At 37.7% G+C, this 16,737-nt stretch overlaps 1 protein-coding gene across 1 annotated transcript; it reads right to left on the bottom strand.

Annotated features, from left to right (window-relative positions):
• Positions 1–451: 451 nt before the first annotated feature.
• Positions 452–16,662, bottom strand: adprh (ADP-ribosylarginine hydrolase). Its single transcript, XM_033611647.2, has 8 exons — positions 16,327–16,662; positions 10,255–10,369; positions 10,046–10,154; positions 9,579–9,677; positions 7,363–7,468; positions 5,720–5,986; positions 5,309–5,523; positions 452–1,145 (listed from the first exon to the last, which is right to left on the bottom strand). The coding sequence occupies exons 1-8, from the start codon at positions 16,332–16,334 to the stop codon at positions 997–999; spliced, it is 1,068 nt and encodes a 355-aa protein (XP_033467538.1). The 5' UTR covers positions 16,335–16,662; the 3' UTR covers positions 452–996.
• Positions 16,663–16,737: the final 75 nt, after the last annotated feature.

The raw sequence follows: 16,737 nt of genomic DNA, 5'->3' as shown, positions 1-16,737 counted from the left end.
AGGACCTTTTCAGTGCTAATGATGAAGGTGGCAGACGAGCCGCGCCCGACCCCCTGCTGCCATCCTGCTCTTCTCTCCAACTTCCTCCTATTTCAGAGACATGAGGCACCTTGCTGGGCGGACCAGTCGGAGAGGAAAAAACACGGATGACAAACAGCAGCAGACACCTCCAGCAGTGTGTTTTAAGTACCATGACACAAATGGGAAACACAGACTGTCACGGGATTCTCATGAATACAGCATGAAAGGACGGATTTAAAGAGGAGAGGGGATTTTTAGCAAATCATTCCCCCCCCCCCCCCCCCTTCTTTTTTCTTTTAACTCAATCCAGTAGTTAAAACCACCCCTTTGCTTCTTCTCTCCTGTAGGAAAATATAATTAATAAAAAAATGGACAAGACAAAAAAAATAATAAAACAACAATGACCAAAAAATAAAGTTTTCAACTCAACTTAAAAGGTTTGTTTGTTTTATTTATTGTACTATTAATTGAGTATTACAGTTAACAGTTTTGTAGTAAGCTAAGAGCTATAATGAGACGCAGACATTTATTTTTCATTAGACAATAACAAGAGCACATTTAATTTGAAGTTCGATAAGCATTTGCTATTATGTCAGGCTGACGAAACAAAGTAATTACCTCCCAGGGGACTTTGTATTCTCTTCACATTCTCATTAGCTCGGATTCGTTCCACTCGGTGGTGCAATTCTGCATGTTAATTTAAAATGCTCACTAGGGGGACCCCTCATTATACAGCACACAGTCCTTGTTAAGGCAGAGATGACTCTTCTTTGGGTTAGTGGGCCACTCTGCTTCCCCTTCAGGCATGTATGACACCACACTTTGCGGCTCAGTGACAGGCCCCTAAATCAATGTACTACCGAGCGCGCCAACTAGCTCTACGTCAATGTGTCAGAGTGTGCGGCCTAGTTTCCCCTCAGTTGGGGAACTGAGGGGAAACACACTCGGTCAGTGCAGCAGGCTGTGGCGGCCTACTCAGTGTGACAGGGTGTAGAGTTGCTCGGCGCTGCGTTCCAGTCGGTCCCGGTACTCAAGGTTGGAGTAGTTGCCTTCAGGGACCCCCTGGGTGCCGTAGAGGAGACCCCAGCAGCAGCAGGCAATCACAGCTGTGCTGTCACTGTCACCTGGACAGGAAGAAAAGGAAGCAGACAACTTCACATACTGTGTCACACATTATTGCTTTAGGAAGTTTAACAGGAAATCTGACAAATTGTTTTTTTGTTGGATGTTGAGATGATGTAAAATGTATCAGTGGCAAACCATATGACTTTACAACACACTTGTTATTACATTTTTTGTGACACATTACAGTATGACTTCAAGGACATGCTGTGACTTTTTATATCACATTTTGGTTAGCGACCTGTGCTTCAGAGGTTGAGTAAAAAGTTCAACTAAATTATTCTAAGAATATACACTTCAGTTCATGAATTATTACAAATAACCTAAATAATCTGTTTACAGATTTACAGATGAATGCGGAACAGTTGAATCTTTGAATCTCAACTAACAAGCTATTGAAATATTACAAATACTTAAAAAAATGTCTGTAGATGGACTGTCCAATTAAGTGACTTTTTTAGTACAGTTTTCATGACATGCTATGCTATGCTCTCACTTTTTATGACTTTTTTTTTATTACTTACTATATTATGGCATTTATATGGCATACTATGACTTTTTTGTGACATTTTTGACACCATACTATACTATGACTTTTTCATGCCATTTTGAATGACATATTATATACTATGACTTTTTCATAATATTCTTGACGACATACTATACTGTGACTTTTTTATGACATTTTTGTCGATGTGCTGACTTTTGTGACATTCTGACAATATGCTATACTGACTTTTTTTATGCAATTTTGAACGACATACTATACTATGACTTTTTTGTGATATTTTTGTCCACATGCTATACTATAACATTTTCGTAATTTTTTTTAACATACTATACTATGACTTTTTTGTGACATTTTTGACAACATACTATACTATGACTTTTTTGTGATAGTTTTGTCCACATGTTATACGACATTTTCATAATTTTTTTTAACAACATACTGTACTATGACTTTTTTTGTGACATTTTTGACAACATGCTAAACTATGACTTTTTTGTGATATTTTCAACGACATACTATACTATGACTTTTTATGCAGTTTTGAACGACATGCTATACTATGACTTTTTTTATGCAGTTTTGAATGACATGCTATACTATGACTTTTTCAATGCAGTTTTTAACGACATACTATACTATGGCTTTTTTTATGCAGTTTTGAACGACATACTATACTATGACTTTTTTATACAGTTTTAACAACATGCTATACTATGACTTTTTTTATGCAGTTTTGAACGACCTACTATACTATGACTTTTTTATGCAGTTTTAACAACATGCTATACTATGACTTTTTTATGCAGTTTTGAACGACATGCTATACTATGACTTTTTTTATGCAGTTTTGAACGACATACTATACTATGACTTTTTTATGCAGTTTTAACAACATGCTATACTATGACTTTTTTTATACAGTTCTTAACGACCTACTATACTATGACTTTTTTATGCAGTTTTTAATGACATGCTATACTATGACTTTTTTGTGATATTTTCAACGACATGCTATACTATGACTTTATTATGCAGTTGTTAAAGACATGCTATACTATGACTTTTTTGTGATATTTTCAACGACATGCTATACTATGACTTTTTTATGCAGTTTTGAACGGCATGCTATACTATGACGTTTTCATGCAGTTTTGAACGACCTACTATACTATGACTTTTTTATGCAGTTTTGAACGACCTACTATACTATGACTTTTTTATGCAGTTTTAACAACATGCTATACTATGACTTTTTTTATACAGTTCTTAACGACCTACTATACTATGACTTTTTTATGCAGTTTTTAATGACATGCTATACTATGACTTTTTTGTGATATTTTCAACGACATGCTATACTATGACTTTTTATGCAGTTGTTAAAGACATGCTATACTATGACTTTTTTATGCAGTTTTGAACCACCTACTATACTATGACTTTTTTATGCAGTTTTTAATGACATGCTATACTATGACTTTTTTGTGATATTTTCAACGACATGCTATACTATGACTTTTTATGCAGTTGTTAAAGACATGCTATACTATGACTTTTTTATGCAGTTTTGAACCACCTACTATACTATGACTTTTTTATGCAGTTTTGAACGGCATGCTATACTATGACGTTTTCATGCAGTTTTGAACGACCTACTATACTATGACTTTTTTATGCAGTTTTTAATGACATGCTATACTATGACTTTTTTATGCAGTTGTTAAAGACATGCTATACTATGACTTTTTTGTGATATTTTCAACGACATGCTATACTATGACTTTTTTATGCAGTTGTTAAAGACATGCTATACTATGACTTTTTTGTGATATTTTCAACAACATGCTATACTATGACTTTTTTATGCAGTTTTGAACGGCATGCTATACTATGACGTTTTCATGCAGTTTTGAACGACCTACTATACTATGACTTTTTTATGCAGTTTTGAACGACCTACTATACTATGACTTTTTTATGCAGTTTTAACAACATGCTATACTATGACTTTTTTATACAGTTCTTAACGACCTACTATACTATGACTTTTTTATGCAGTTTTTAATGACATGCTATACTATGACTTTTTTGTGATATTTTCAACGACATGCTATACTATGACTTTTTATGCAGTTGTTAAAGACATGCTATACTATGACTTTTTTATGCAGTTTTGAACCACCTACTATACTATGACTTTTTTATGCAGTTTTGAACGGCATGCTATACTATGACGTTTTCATGCAGTTTTGAACGACCTACTATACTATGACTTTTTTATGCGGTTTTGAACGACCTACTATACTATGACTTTTTTATGCAGTTTTTAACGACATACTAGTATGACGTTTTTATGCAGTTTTGAACATGTTATACTATGACTTTTTTATGCAGTTTTTATAGACATGCTATACTATGACGCTTTTATGCAGTTTTTAATGATATGCTATACTATGACGTTTTTATGCAGTTTTTAATGATATGCTATACTATGACTTTTTATGCAGTTTTGAATGAATTTTGAACACATTTCAATCCATGCACTTTATAAATCATTATACTCTTGTTAACTGTGAATGTTGTATGTTGCAGTGTATGTGCTGATTTTGTGTTGCTGATTGTGTTTTATAGTTACTGTCATGCCCTTTTAAATTGCACCTTGGGCATAAATAAAGTGATTTGAATTGAATTGAATTGAATTGAATTGAATATGACTTTTTAATGCAATTTTGAACAAAATGCTATACTATGACTTTTTTTATGCAGTTTTGAACGACATGCTATACTATGACTTTTTTATGCAGTTTTGAATGACATGCTATACTATGACATTTTTGTGATATTTTTGACAACATGCTATACTATGACACTGGTGATATTTTTGGTGACATACTATACTATGACTTTTTTGTGATATTTTTGACGACATGTTATATTATGACTTTTTTATGAAATTTTTGACGACATACCATACAATGACTTTTTTTATTTTATTTTTGATGACATACTATACTATGACTTACTGGTGTTTTTAATAACATATTGTACTATGACTCTCCATATGACCTTTTTAATAACATACTGTATTATGTCTTATATAAAATTTTATGACATATCACACTATGACTTTTTTTCATGTCGGCCTTTGTGGTAAAGACTACCTGCTTACTAACTTATGTATGAAAGAAGTTTCCTTTACAATTCATTTGTAGCGCTTCCACAAAGCTGTTTCTGTTCTCAAGACAATGACAAATGAGGATTAATTACAGTTTAGACCATCAGTACATATGGCCTGTCTTAGCAGGAATTCAGACTTCAGATAAAAAACATCTCCCTTTAAACCAAGAGGAGAGTTTGGAAAAATGCTAAATGATGAGAAATTATGACTTTATGATTTTTACTGTGATTCAAGTTAAACCAGAAGGCTGTGTTTAGGTAAAAGACCAGGCTTTATTCTAAAAGGTTACATTTAGAAAGGCCTGGGATGGTTAAGTGTGGGTTTTAAATTGAAAACTCAAAACCATTAAGCTAAAACTGGAGATGTTTGAGATTCTGTAAAGGTTTGGTAGTATTAAAGTTGGGGCAATACTGTTCTTCAGCCTATGAGATTGATAAGACCATCCAAAAAGACATTTTGTTGTTTGAATCTCTGACCTCCATGGAAGCCTGCTCTGCTCATCAGTTCCTCCCAGTCCGAACCCGCCCCCAGCAGGGCATCCAGTGCTATCATTGGAGCGTCGTGGCCGCTGCGTCCCGCCCAGCCTGACAGGCTGAAGGTCTTGTAGACTTCATCTCTCTCAGCTGGGCCGTAGGAGGAGGGCCAAATCACAGGCCCCACCCCATGAGAGAGTCCCCTCAAATCTAGGTACCTGTAAACAAAGGTGAGACATTTTCAAGAGCTCTGTGCTTCTGAATTGAACCAAACCTGTGACATTTCAGTACAAATCCCATGTCAACATCTATTAAACTTGAGACGTAATAGGTTCATATTAAGTCGTTCATGTTGAAAACCTAATTTTAATAAAGCATGGCAGCCTAACATAGGCTCACTCCAGCAACTCTTACCACTGCCACTTGTCACAGAAGTAGTTCCAGTCTCTCTCCGTCTCCTCCACGGCGTAGCCTCGACTCTGAACAAAGTTCTTTGCTATTGGACAGGCTTCATTAATCAGGCCTAGACCCCAAGTCGTGATTGGCCTGCGCTGGACGGCGTACGCAGTAAAAAGGGCCGATGCGACGGCTCCCAGAAAACCAGTGGGGTGAGGATGGGTCATTCTGCCTGTCTCCACGGCAACCGCCACCAATGACAACAGCTGGTCAGGCTTTGGATACCTGGCGGGGACAAAGTATTAAAGTCCTTATCAGCAGTTATTATTATGGAGATGTAGCTGAAGGTTTCTGCATAAACCTAATGAGGTCCATTAAACAGCTGAGAAATATGTTTCCTGCATTATATTATATTTGGATACAAGTTCTGTTTATAGTAATTACTTCTTTTCATGCTCTAATTGACTCCACACCATGTCGCTCTCTGGTTCTGGTTGATGTTTTTACCCTGAACTCTTATTTGTTATTTTCTGCTCAGTGATCAGAGAATGTAAACATATTCCACCAGTGCATTTATTATAAATTACTTAGGATAAGAGCAGCAGCTTCGTGCCTCAACTGTGAATTTAGATGTGAAATGTTCAATGTCACGTGTTCTTCGTGTCCTCAGATAACCACACCAAGCTGCACGGTGCTTTTTTACAAACACCACCTCGCCTTCTTATTTTCACTTTATTGAGCCTCATCATCCAAATGAAGATGATGACTTGAAAACTTGATCAAAAACACTTGTTTTAAGGACAAGTGTGTTGCTGCTTCATCTGCAAGCTTTGCAATCTGCCTCCACCCCAGCTTCTCCTTTTCATGTTGTCTGACTCATCAATGTCATTTCTGTTTGTCATTGATGCTGGCCCTGTAGGCACATGGAGGGGCAGGGAGGTTTGCTCTCCCTGCCTCAGGCTTTCCTTGTTTGCGCATGGAAGGGCGGAGAGGTGTGCTCTCTCCGCCTTAGGCTTTCCATGCAGGCACATGGCAGAGGCTTTCTGTGTAGGCCTAGGAAAAGCAGAGAGGCCCCAAAACGTAGCAATGTAAATATGATACAAATATAATACTGCAAATGGGAATAAAGTTTTCTTTGACTAAAGTGGACCTGACTGAAATGTAGATACTGTATGTATGTGTCTGAGGGGTGATTCTTAGTTCCTGACTGTCTCTGGGTGGATGGGTGTCTTTCAAATGCATTTTCATGCAAAGCACATTGAGTTTACTTGTAAAATAATGCACTATATAAATAAAATATCACTGCAGATTACTGCAAACACCAGGTGTGTTACCAACAAAAACCTACGCATTTCAAGAAACAAATGAAAGTAAGTTCTAGCACAACAGGGAGGTGACTTGATTTGCTGGAACATCTGCCATTTAGAGATATGAATTGATAACACAGTGCCACTCAGCTCGAAATCAATTTGTAACATATTTCCTTTTCTCTACTTTGCCCTCAGTTTGTCATTATGTTGCCCTGTACCTCCTCAGGAAAGCAATACTGCAAGGTAATTGACAATTAAAAATTAATAACCAAACCCATGGATGGCTCAGGCTGGAATACAAAAGGATTAGACTGAGTTATTATGTTTTTATTTTCAGGACAAACATCTTACCTGAGGCCAATACACATGGACCTCATGGCTGCTCCACAGCCTGTCCCCTCTGGATTATAGGACACTCTGTAGCCCCCTTCCTCTCCAGGCCTCAGCTGGGAGACTCCTAAAAGAGCAAATGAGAGTATTGCCCATGAGCTCGTGGTCCCAACATGGTAAGTCATGTGTACGATAATCTTGGCATTCAAGTGGTTAAGTCAACGGCATCTAGAAGCCACCAAGGCCAACAATTTAGCAAGCTGATGAGCTAGTAACGTAATGCAGGTAATGCAAAGGTATAATGATGGAGGAAAAAGATGAGACCGTTGGTAATGTCAACATTTTTCTTCGACAATTAATAAGACTAAAAAGGATAACACTAAAGGACTTAAATTACAATATATTAACTAACCATCCACTGGAAAATTAACTTCCACAGCCTCCACCATTTCCGAAAACTTCAGAGACCATGTCAAAACTTGCAAATCTGAAACTTCCGAGGTTGTGAATACTACAATTGGGCGTTCATATGGATTCTTCTTGTAAACACAGTAAAGACAGCATAAGGCCTTGCCCACACATATGCAGGTAGTTTTGAAAACAATGTTTTTCCTCCCTCATTCTAAAAAAAATTAAGTGAGGTCAAGAGCAGATGTTTGCCAATCAAAACCCCTAAAATAAACCATGAGTGAAAGGCTACCTGCAACAGTGATGCCAATATTGTCTTCAGAAGCCCCTGTCCCTCAAGATAATGGAGGGGTAGCTGTATATTCATGTTCATATGAAAATTTCTGTTAGTAAGGATAGAACAGCACTGTTTTGGCATGCTCCACCACTGCACAAACTGTTGCCTCATTTGTGACATCCCACAAGGAGATAACAGTGCACTCTGAAATCTCAGGTCAAAAACTCTCTCTACCTTTTCCCTGTTTACACATCAACACTGACGTGTAAACAGTGTTTTCTGAAAATCTTCACCCTGGACATAGTTTTAGAAAAGGTTCATTTTAGTGACCTAAAACGCAGTTTGCTTGTGAATAAAAGTCCAAAACTATCGAAGCAAAAAGAGACACTAATTTTATCTTAACAGCCACTGAATACTTAGTAATGAAATTTAAACACCACTGGATTCGTAGCACTGAAATATTTTATTTTGAAACCATGTATCGTAACCTATTTGTTCTGAATTCTCCTCTTTGAAACTGAAATATGAAATCTGATTTGCAATTTCAAAAGCTATATATTTTTGTCAATATTAACAAATTCATAACCAAAAAAATTAAGCTCCAGATTTAAAAAAAAAAAATAGATCAAGGTTGCTTAAATGTGATTTGTCAAATTCAGGTCCAAAAATTCTAGTAAAAACATTTTTTGTTTTTTTTTAAATTCGAAAACCTGGATTTGTGGATTTAAATTTGTGAACACTGAAAAAATATTTTCAAATTCTGCTTTTGAAATTGCAAATCAAGAAATTTCATATTTTAATTTCAAAGAGAATTCACAGCAAATAAATTCAGATACAGACCTTTCTAAGTAAAATATTTCAATGCCATCAATTCAGTGGTGTTTCAATTTTAATATTATTATTATTATTATAATTATTGGTAAATGGACCTATACATATATAATGCCTTTTGAGTCTTTCAACTACTCAAAGCACAATGACTCGTATTCACCCATTCACACACACACATTCACACATCAATGGCACAGCCATTGGGAGCAATTTGGGGTTCAGTATCTTGCCCAAGTAATGCAAGATACTGCCCAAGGTAAATTGGGCAAGAGGAGCCGCTGATTGAACCACTGATCTTCCAATTAGTTGACGGCCTGCTCTACCTCCTGAGCCTCAGCCGTCCCAACATTATTATTCATTTATTCATTCATTCATTTTCCGTGACGGCTTATCCTGCTAGGAGTCTCAGGGGGGCTGGAGCCGATCCCAGCTGGCATGGGACAGGTCACCAGACTATCACAGGGCTGACACACAGAGACAGACAACCATTCACACTCACTTTCACACCTGTGGAAAATTTAAAGTCACAGTTCCTACATGAAACTGCTCACAGGTCTGTGAATTCTCTTGAGTAAGCGGGTAAGGATTTATGGAAAGAGAAATTGCTGTTGAGTTTTTCAGTTTTTATTGTGCACTTTGAGCAGCACAAGCTCAGTGCTCAGTATATTTGAGAGGAGGATGACATCTGTACAGCAGTTTAAAAATAAAGACTTCATCTCACCCAGAATGCTTGAAGGCCCTGGTTTCCTCCCGTCCATGTCTTTCATCCCCTCCACATATCGAGCTGCCACCTCATGCATGAGCTCCTCCCCCGTCTTCCCTATGAGAGAAAACACAGAGTTAACTTGTTCAAACTGCAGACGCTGTCCTTATTAACTTTTTAAAGATGTAAGGGACCTGTTAACAAGGCTGGTTGTTTGTCTTATCACAGTAAAGGTCAAGTTGAATTTCTACCATTTTCCTTCCACTTCTGCCAAGCTGTAATAGAGCACCAAATCAAGGCGAGGCTGGAAAATTAGATTTAACCTTTAGTTATGAGGAGGAGGGTGTGGCGCGTGGCCTGATGAGGCCTCATCAGAACGACGCCGACAATCAGATCAATCCAATAAACTCCTTGTTTGAAACAAAATGAGCAAAGGAGGGGCAGAAGAGAGAGCAGATGGCTTGAGTGTGTTATTTTGACCTCACCAGTTGCCAGTCCTTCAGCCGTTGCCAGATGCAGAACTGTGTCATCGCTCACCGGCCAGTCAGGGAGCTCGGCCTTGATGTTCTTGAGACCACCAAGCTCCTTCAGCTCCTGCAAGGACAGAAAAGACAAGGGCAGACATCTTAGGTTAAATACAGCTTTAGCAGTGGTTTAACTTCATCACAAACTCAGCACATCTTTTCATGTTGACCTGGTGGATAGCTGGTCCTGACTCGTTGTACTCCCACAGCTGGTTCCTGTATCCCAGAGCATCACCAACACCACTCAGCAACATGGCTGCCTTATAGTGCTCCACTGTAGCAGATCTGCTGGGACAAAAGAGGCTATGACCACTCTGTTAACTTCACTTTTTTAAAGATAGACTATGCAGGATTGTCTTGAAAAACAAGGTTTGGACTCATACAGAAGTAATCCCCGTAGGTCATCACTACTAACCCACTAGAAGTGTGTGGCAGTATATTTTTCTGAAAAACTCTGCCTCTTTTCTGCCTGTATTTGCTTTTTTTCATCTTATTTTCTGTGTTCTGGATGTTTATGGCTGTGTGCCCCTACAGCACTCAGGTGAGGTCGGGGCTTTATAAGGCAGGTGCCACAGTGCCAAAACGATGCAAATAGAGCGAGGCCAAATGCCAAACAAGAGTGAATCTGAGGTTGGCTTTTACTTTCAATCTGGCTGGCGAGTATCCTCGGAAACAGTAACCAACAAAGTACACATCACCCAGCATCTATTCACCCTCTTAAAGTCAGCAAAAACCAGTCAAGTTTACATCCATGTCTGCAAAAACATGGATGCTTCACACACATCCTCTCCTGGCAACACAGAAGATCTTAATAATCACCAGTTTCGAGGTGAAAAGAGTCACCAGTTCAGTATCTGACCAAATGTCTCCCCTTCTGTTCCCGAGTTTTGAAATTGAGTAATGGCCAGAAAAAAGTGTTTTTGCAGAACATTATGATGTCACAGTGTCACAATCTTTGACCTTTTGGATGTATAATGTCATCACTCCATCATTTTACCCTAATAGACATTTGTGTAAAATTGTGTTGTTATTAGCGTATGAATTATTGAGTTATGGCCAAAACCAGTGACCATGACCTTTGACCACCAAAATCTAATCAGTTCATTCTTGAGTCCAAGTGGACGTTTGTACCACATTTGAAAAAAGTGCACCAAGGTGTTCTTGAGATATCACTTTCATGAGAATGAGACAGATGCAAGGTCACAGTGACCTTGACCTTTGACCACCAAAATTTAATCAGTTTATTGTCGAGTTCAAGTGTACATTTGTGCTAAATTAGAAAAAAAAATGCATCATGATGTTTTTGAGATATTGCTTTCACAAGAATGAGACAGACTAGGTCACAGTGACTTTGACCTTTTACCACCAAAATCTAATCAGTTCATTCTTCAGTCCAAGTGGACGTTTGTGCCAAATTTAAAAAAATTCTCCCAAGGTGTTGCTGAGATATCACATTCACAATGATTACACAGAGGAGGTTCCAGTGACCTTGACGGTTGACCTATGACCACCAAGATCTAATCAGTCTATTGTTGAGTCCAAGTGGACGTTTGTGCCAAATTTGAAAAAATTCTCTTATGGCATTTTTGAGATACTGCATTCACAAGAATGGGACGGCCATATAGACGGACAAACAGCTCGTTGTAGCGTCTCGTGTCGCGAGATACTTAATATATAGTTAACAACAAAAACCAAAAGTAAATATAGCAGAGTGAGCATAGAGTGTGAGCCTGTCAGTGCGAACGTTTCTTCAGTCACACAAGCACAGCGAGAGATGAGTACCTGCTGCATGTCACATACTGAGGACAAATGCCCTGTGTGTACCAGACCCCTACATAAAGCCCCACCCAGCCTCTAGTTCTGTATGCTGTTTTTTGATAATCACAGTGATTTTTACAAAGCTTAACTTTTCACTCCTGCAGCTTTCAGCAGCTCAAAGGAGAGTAGAGTGAAGAGAAATCTGTTAAATTGCTAACAACGCCCCCCCCCCCCCCAAAAAAAAAAACAACAACAAAAAAAATGACAAAAAACAAAACAAAACAAAAAGTATAAAATGTTCTGCTCTAGCCTATAGCTGTTGTGTTTATTAGTTCTGTTAGTTTGAGAAGTTTATTTTACAAGACTAGCTTTGGTAAATACTGGCTATAGTGAGGTTATTGTAATTATTAGGTTCAAATTTATTTCATATGTCTAGATGCCTAATGGCCATCCATTAGGATAAATGTTAAGATGTTGGTTGTGCCTTGATGAAGGATATTTTTATTTTATTTTTTCTTAATTTTTATTTTATTTTTTGTTCATTTTATTTTTCAGTTTTCCTCCCTGAGGGATTGCCACCTTATTGTGGTCAGGGGGTTTGCGTGCCTCAGTGACCCTAAGAGCTATACCAGCAGGAGCTTAGTCTTCAGGTGGGACACCCAAGTTGGACAGGTCTTAGGGTAGAGGCCTGACAAAGTGCAATCCATTTCTTTAGGTTGGGGGTTGGACACACAGCTAACAACAACCCAATTCCATGTAGAAAACACTGTTATCAACAACAAAACAAGCAGTGAGCACATTTGAAACCACGGTGACACCTTCTATAGGGCACTCACACAGCGTCCCCACATCCTGCAAGTGAGTGAGTGAGTGAGTGAGTGAGCTTTATTTGTCAGCTCTACCTATGGCAAAAATGTGCTGGAGCATGATGCCCCCTTCACATTTATGACTGCCCCCTCATATATGCCTGTCTAGAACCGGGCTTGTCGCCAGCGTGGAGGCATGAAAAGCAGACAAGCTTAGTATTACATGTAAAAATAAACACACACACATATACATGGGTAATAATCTGGGTAAAAGAACAAGGTTAAAGTTAGTCATTTTAAAAAAACAGAGATCAGACAGTATAACTGAAACAGGATTGAGGTATCCTACATATCAATGAGGTGAAACCAGTCAGTGATTGGGTTCCCAGCTGAAGAAATTAGGAGAGATCATAATGTACAGAAAAAAAGATGTGTGTTTCGGCTTTGGATTTGTATCAGCAGAACTTGCCTTCCTAATGTGCAGTGAGAGATGATTCAAGAGAAGCGGGGCTTGCTGGGCAAAGGCTCAACAACCCCATGAGTTCTGATTAAATCGAGGAATGGTTAAGTAACCGGCATCAAGGGAACATAAAGGGCATGATGGAGTATGTGGGGAAATAAGGCTGGAGATATATGAGGGAGCCTAACTAATGTATGCCAGTCTGCACCATAACACAACTAACCAACTCAAGGGGGAACTCTAAAACCAGATAATTACAAATGTGCATGCTCTTTTTAACAGTTCTATTTTTACCACCCATAAAAAGGAATTCACACTGAGGAGAGGCTGCTTCATGAGATCATTTACCTTCTGTCTCACAGTAATTTCAACTCAAGCTGTTTCCCACATTTGAATCTTTTTTTTTTCCGATTTAATTAAAAACAAAACAAAACAAAATACACTTACACTACTTGTATTATCTTTCAATAATGCTTGTAACACTGTGTGGTAATGGGGATTTAGCTGCCACTGTAATGTAAAGTAATTTTGGAAATGTCTCACAGTGGAAACAGATCCATATCTAACACTTCAGATTTTGCCAAGAGCCTTTTTATAAATGGAGATAATTTTAAAATATTTCCAATAAAATAAAACCTTTGGCTTTTCAGCAGTGGTAAAATGTAACTACGTACATTTACTCAAGCGCAGTACTAAAGTACAAATTTAATGTATTTTTACTTTACAGTAATGTTTTCATCTCATGTACTTTTTACTGCACTACAATTATTTGACAGCTTTAGTCACTAGTCACTTTACAAATGAAGATTTTTGCACAGGAATGTTATGAAAATCTACAAGTGCAGCTGAAACGATTAGTCAGTTGACGAGAAAATTCATGGGCAAGTATTTGGATAATTGTCATTTTTCATGCAAAAACATTTCATGGTTGCAGCTTCTCAAGTATGAGACTTACTGCTTTTCTTTTTAATTATTTTAATTAGCCTAAATTAATCTATTAAACTGATTTAAAATTCTCTGCCTTCAATAATTTTACTTTTAATATTTGAATACATTTTCCTGGTGTATTTGCATACTTTTAGGTAAGTAACATTTTTGATGCAGGACTTGTAACAGAGTGTTTTTATGGTGTTGTATTAGTACTTTTACTTAAGTAAAGGATCTGAATACCTCCTCCACCAGTGGCCTAAGGTAGTTATGACAGGCCCCAGTGTACGTTATTCTGATGGGCAATATTTCAATTTTAATATTTTGACTTGTTGACATATTGACATCATACTGTTGCCCACGGAACAACAACAATGGCTGAAAGCAAAATTATTATCGACTCTGCGGTGGTTTCAAAAAGAGGAGCAGCTGTGTGGAATAAACTGTGGCGTCCTGAATGTTTTATGAACAGCCCGGACTTCTCAGGCTCTTTCAGTGAGTTACTGCTCACACAGAACTCATTCAGCGGCTCCTCTGGCAGCAGCACAGCGCCTCTCTCTCTTTCCTCTCTCTCCGTGCGCACACAGGAGTCGGTGTCACCAAGTCATTTTGTCATAAATCTTTGGTAATGTAAACCTACGTGACACTCACGGCCCCGACAAATAACTACATATATGTGAATGTGTGAAAGTTCTGGTATCATAATAACCTGTCACAGGTTACAGTGTGATGATTAGAGGAGAAATGGCAGAGCATTAAGGTCCAGGTGGAAAAAAAAAAAAAACAACTCAATCAATTAAGATTTTGCTAAAAGAGAAGGAAATCACCTGTTGATTTATATATAGATCCCAGGGTACTTTTTTGTATTGGGAGCTGTTTAATTGTGTAATTTGTGTTAGATCTTCTTTTATGAACTATTAATATTGTCTACAGAATCTGAATCTCACTCTGACTTACTGTTGTTGTTCACAAACTAAAGAAATGAGAGATCGTTTTTGTTTAGTTTTTACTGAATATTTGAAGACAAACTGTAAAACTGTATCATTTATTTTGTTGCAATTTTATTTTCTTAAACGTTATAGTAAATTATTATTAATTTATTAATTTGTCATATTGTCAAGACTATCGTTATTGGAAAAATACTCCAAATAATGTGATATTATTTTAGGGCCATATTGTCCACCCTGACTGTATATCGTCTTGTCTTGTCACATGATCAAATGTTGACACTGGACATCAACATCAATGTACATATTACCCAGAAAATATTATTGCATATCAGTATATGACAAAAAATTCCAAAGTAAATAATATATTATTGATTAAATTGAATCTTTTTTAGTTTATTTATATTATTTTATAATTACTGCAGAATAAGTATATCATGTTGATGCAAATTACGACTGTTTGAAAATTTAAAAAAATATATTGAAACCATGATGGAGATAGGTTTGCCTTTTTGAGGACATATAAAGCAAATTATTAGCATAATTATCATTATAATTTATAAAATTCAAACTGACGTAAGGAAACGTAATGAAAAATGTAAATGTAAAATTGATTTTAAACTTAAAATGACTGTCTTTGACAAAAATGGTTTTTGTTTTATGAAAATACACAAATTCAATGTTGATAAAAAAGGAATGGAATAAGACAGAATAAAATGTTTTTGTGTGTTTAAAAACAGAGGGTCTCTTCCTTAGTTTCATGTACATACTGTTCACATATTAATAGAACAAATTATTCTGTGGGTCTTGAAAGATTAGTGAATATAATCAAAATGCTGGCGGTGGCTGGCAACTTTGAATAATAATATGGCAGGAAAGTGTTAAACACAGGTGTATTTCCAAGGTGGTGAATCTGAATCACTTGCAAGGGCCTGTTCTCCGCCCAACACATTGTTGCAGGGTCCACTCTCTCTGTGGCCCCCTCCACCCCAACCCCACAGGCCCCGGGACTGCACTGTTCATATTTACGCCCCTGTCCGCCAGGTCTGCTATTCAGTAACCAGACTTCATACTTGCAGTTGTGATAAATGTTCTGGCTCAGAGCGACAAGGAAAGAAAAGTAATAATATGCCTATAGAGCATTTTAAGTTGTTATTCCTAAAATGAAAGCCATCTGAACATGCTCTGACCTGTCATGTCACGTTACCCTAAATTAAAACATCGACATATTAACAAGCCATCATCTTAAACATGACGTTACTCTCGGACTTTATTTTAGAGTAATTAAGCTAAAATGTTGCACTTGCTGCATGAACTCCTCCCTCCATGCACTGCAAGTCTCACCGGTCCATCGCAGCGTGTCGTTCCCCGAAACCAAGCTTCACCAGGCGGTCACACACAGAAGTTGACACCGGGGCTGTAAACTGAAGCGCTGCACACACACTGCTGGTCTGTTTCCAGTCTCAGCTCAGAGAGGCCTGCAGCAAACACCAGTGTTCATTCACTAAACTTACTGCACGCTACTTTCCCAACCCGAGCGGCTGAAAACGCGGAGGCTAAAAAAAGACGCAGCTGCAACGCAATTTTAGATGGCTGCTTTCCAGCTGGCAAGATGGAGACACAATAAAACACACTGCAAATCGCCCCTCTAACTGCAGGACAACCATTGACGGACCACTCAAACAGCTGCACCACAAAGAGCAACATTAACTGTGTGCTATTAACTTTGTGCTTTTAGGGCACAGTGCATGACTC

Source organism: Epinephelus lanceolatus, chromosome 21, assembly GCF_041903045.1.
Source record: "Epinephelus lanceolatus isolate andai-2023 chromosome 21, ASM4190304v1, whole genome shotgun sequence".
Taxonomy (NCBI): Eukaryota; Metazoa; Chordata; class Actinopteri; order Perciformes; family Serranidae; genus Epinephelus; species Epinephelus lanceolatus.
Note: the sequence above shows the minus strand (reverse complement) of the source record. Positions and strands in the feature narration are given on the sequence as shown.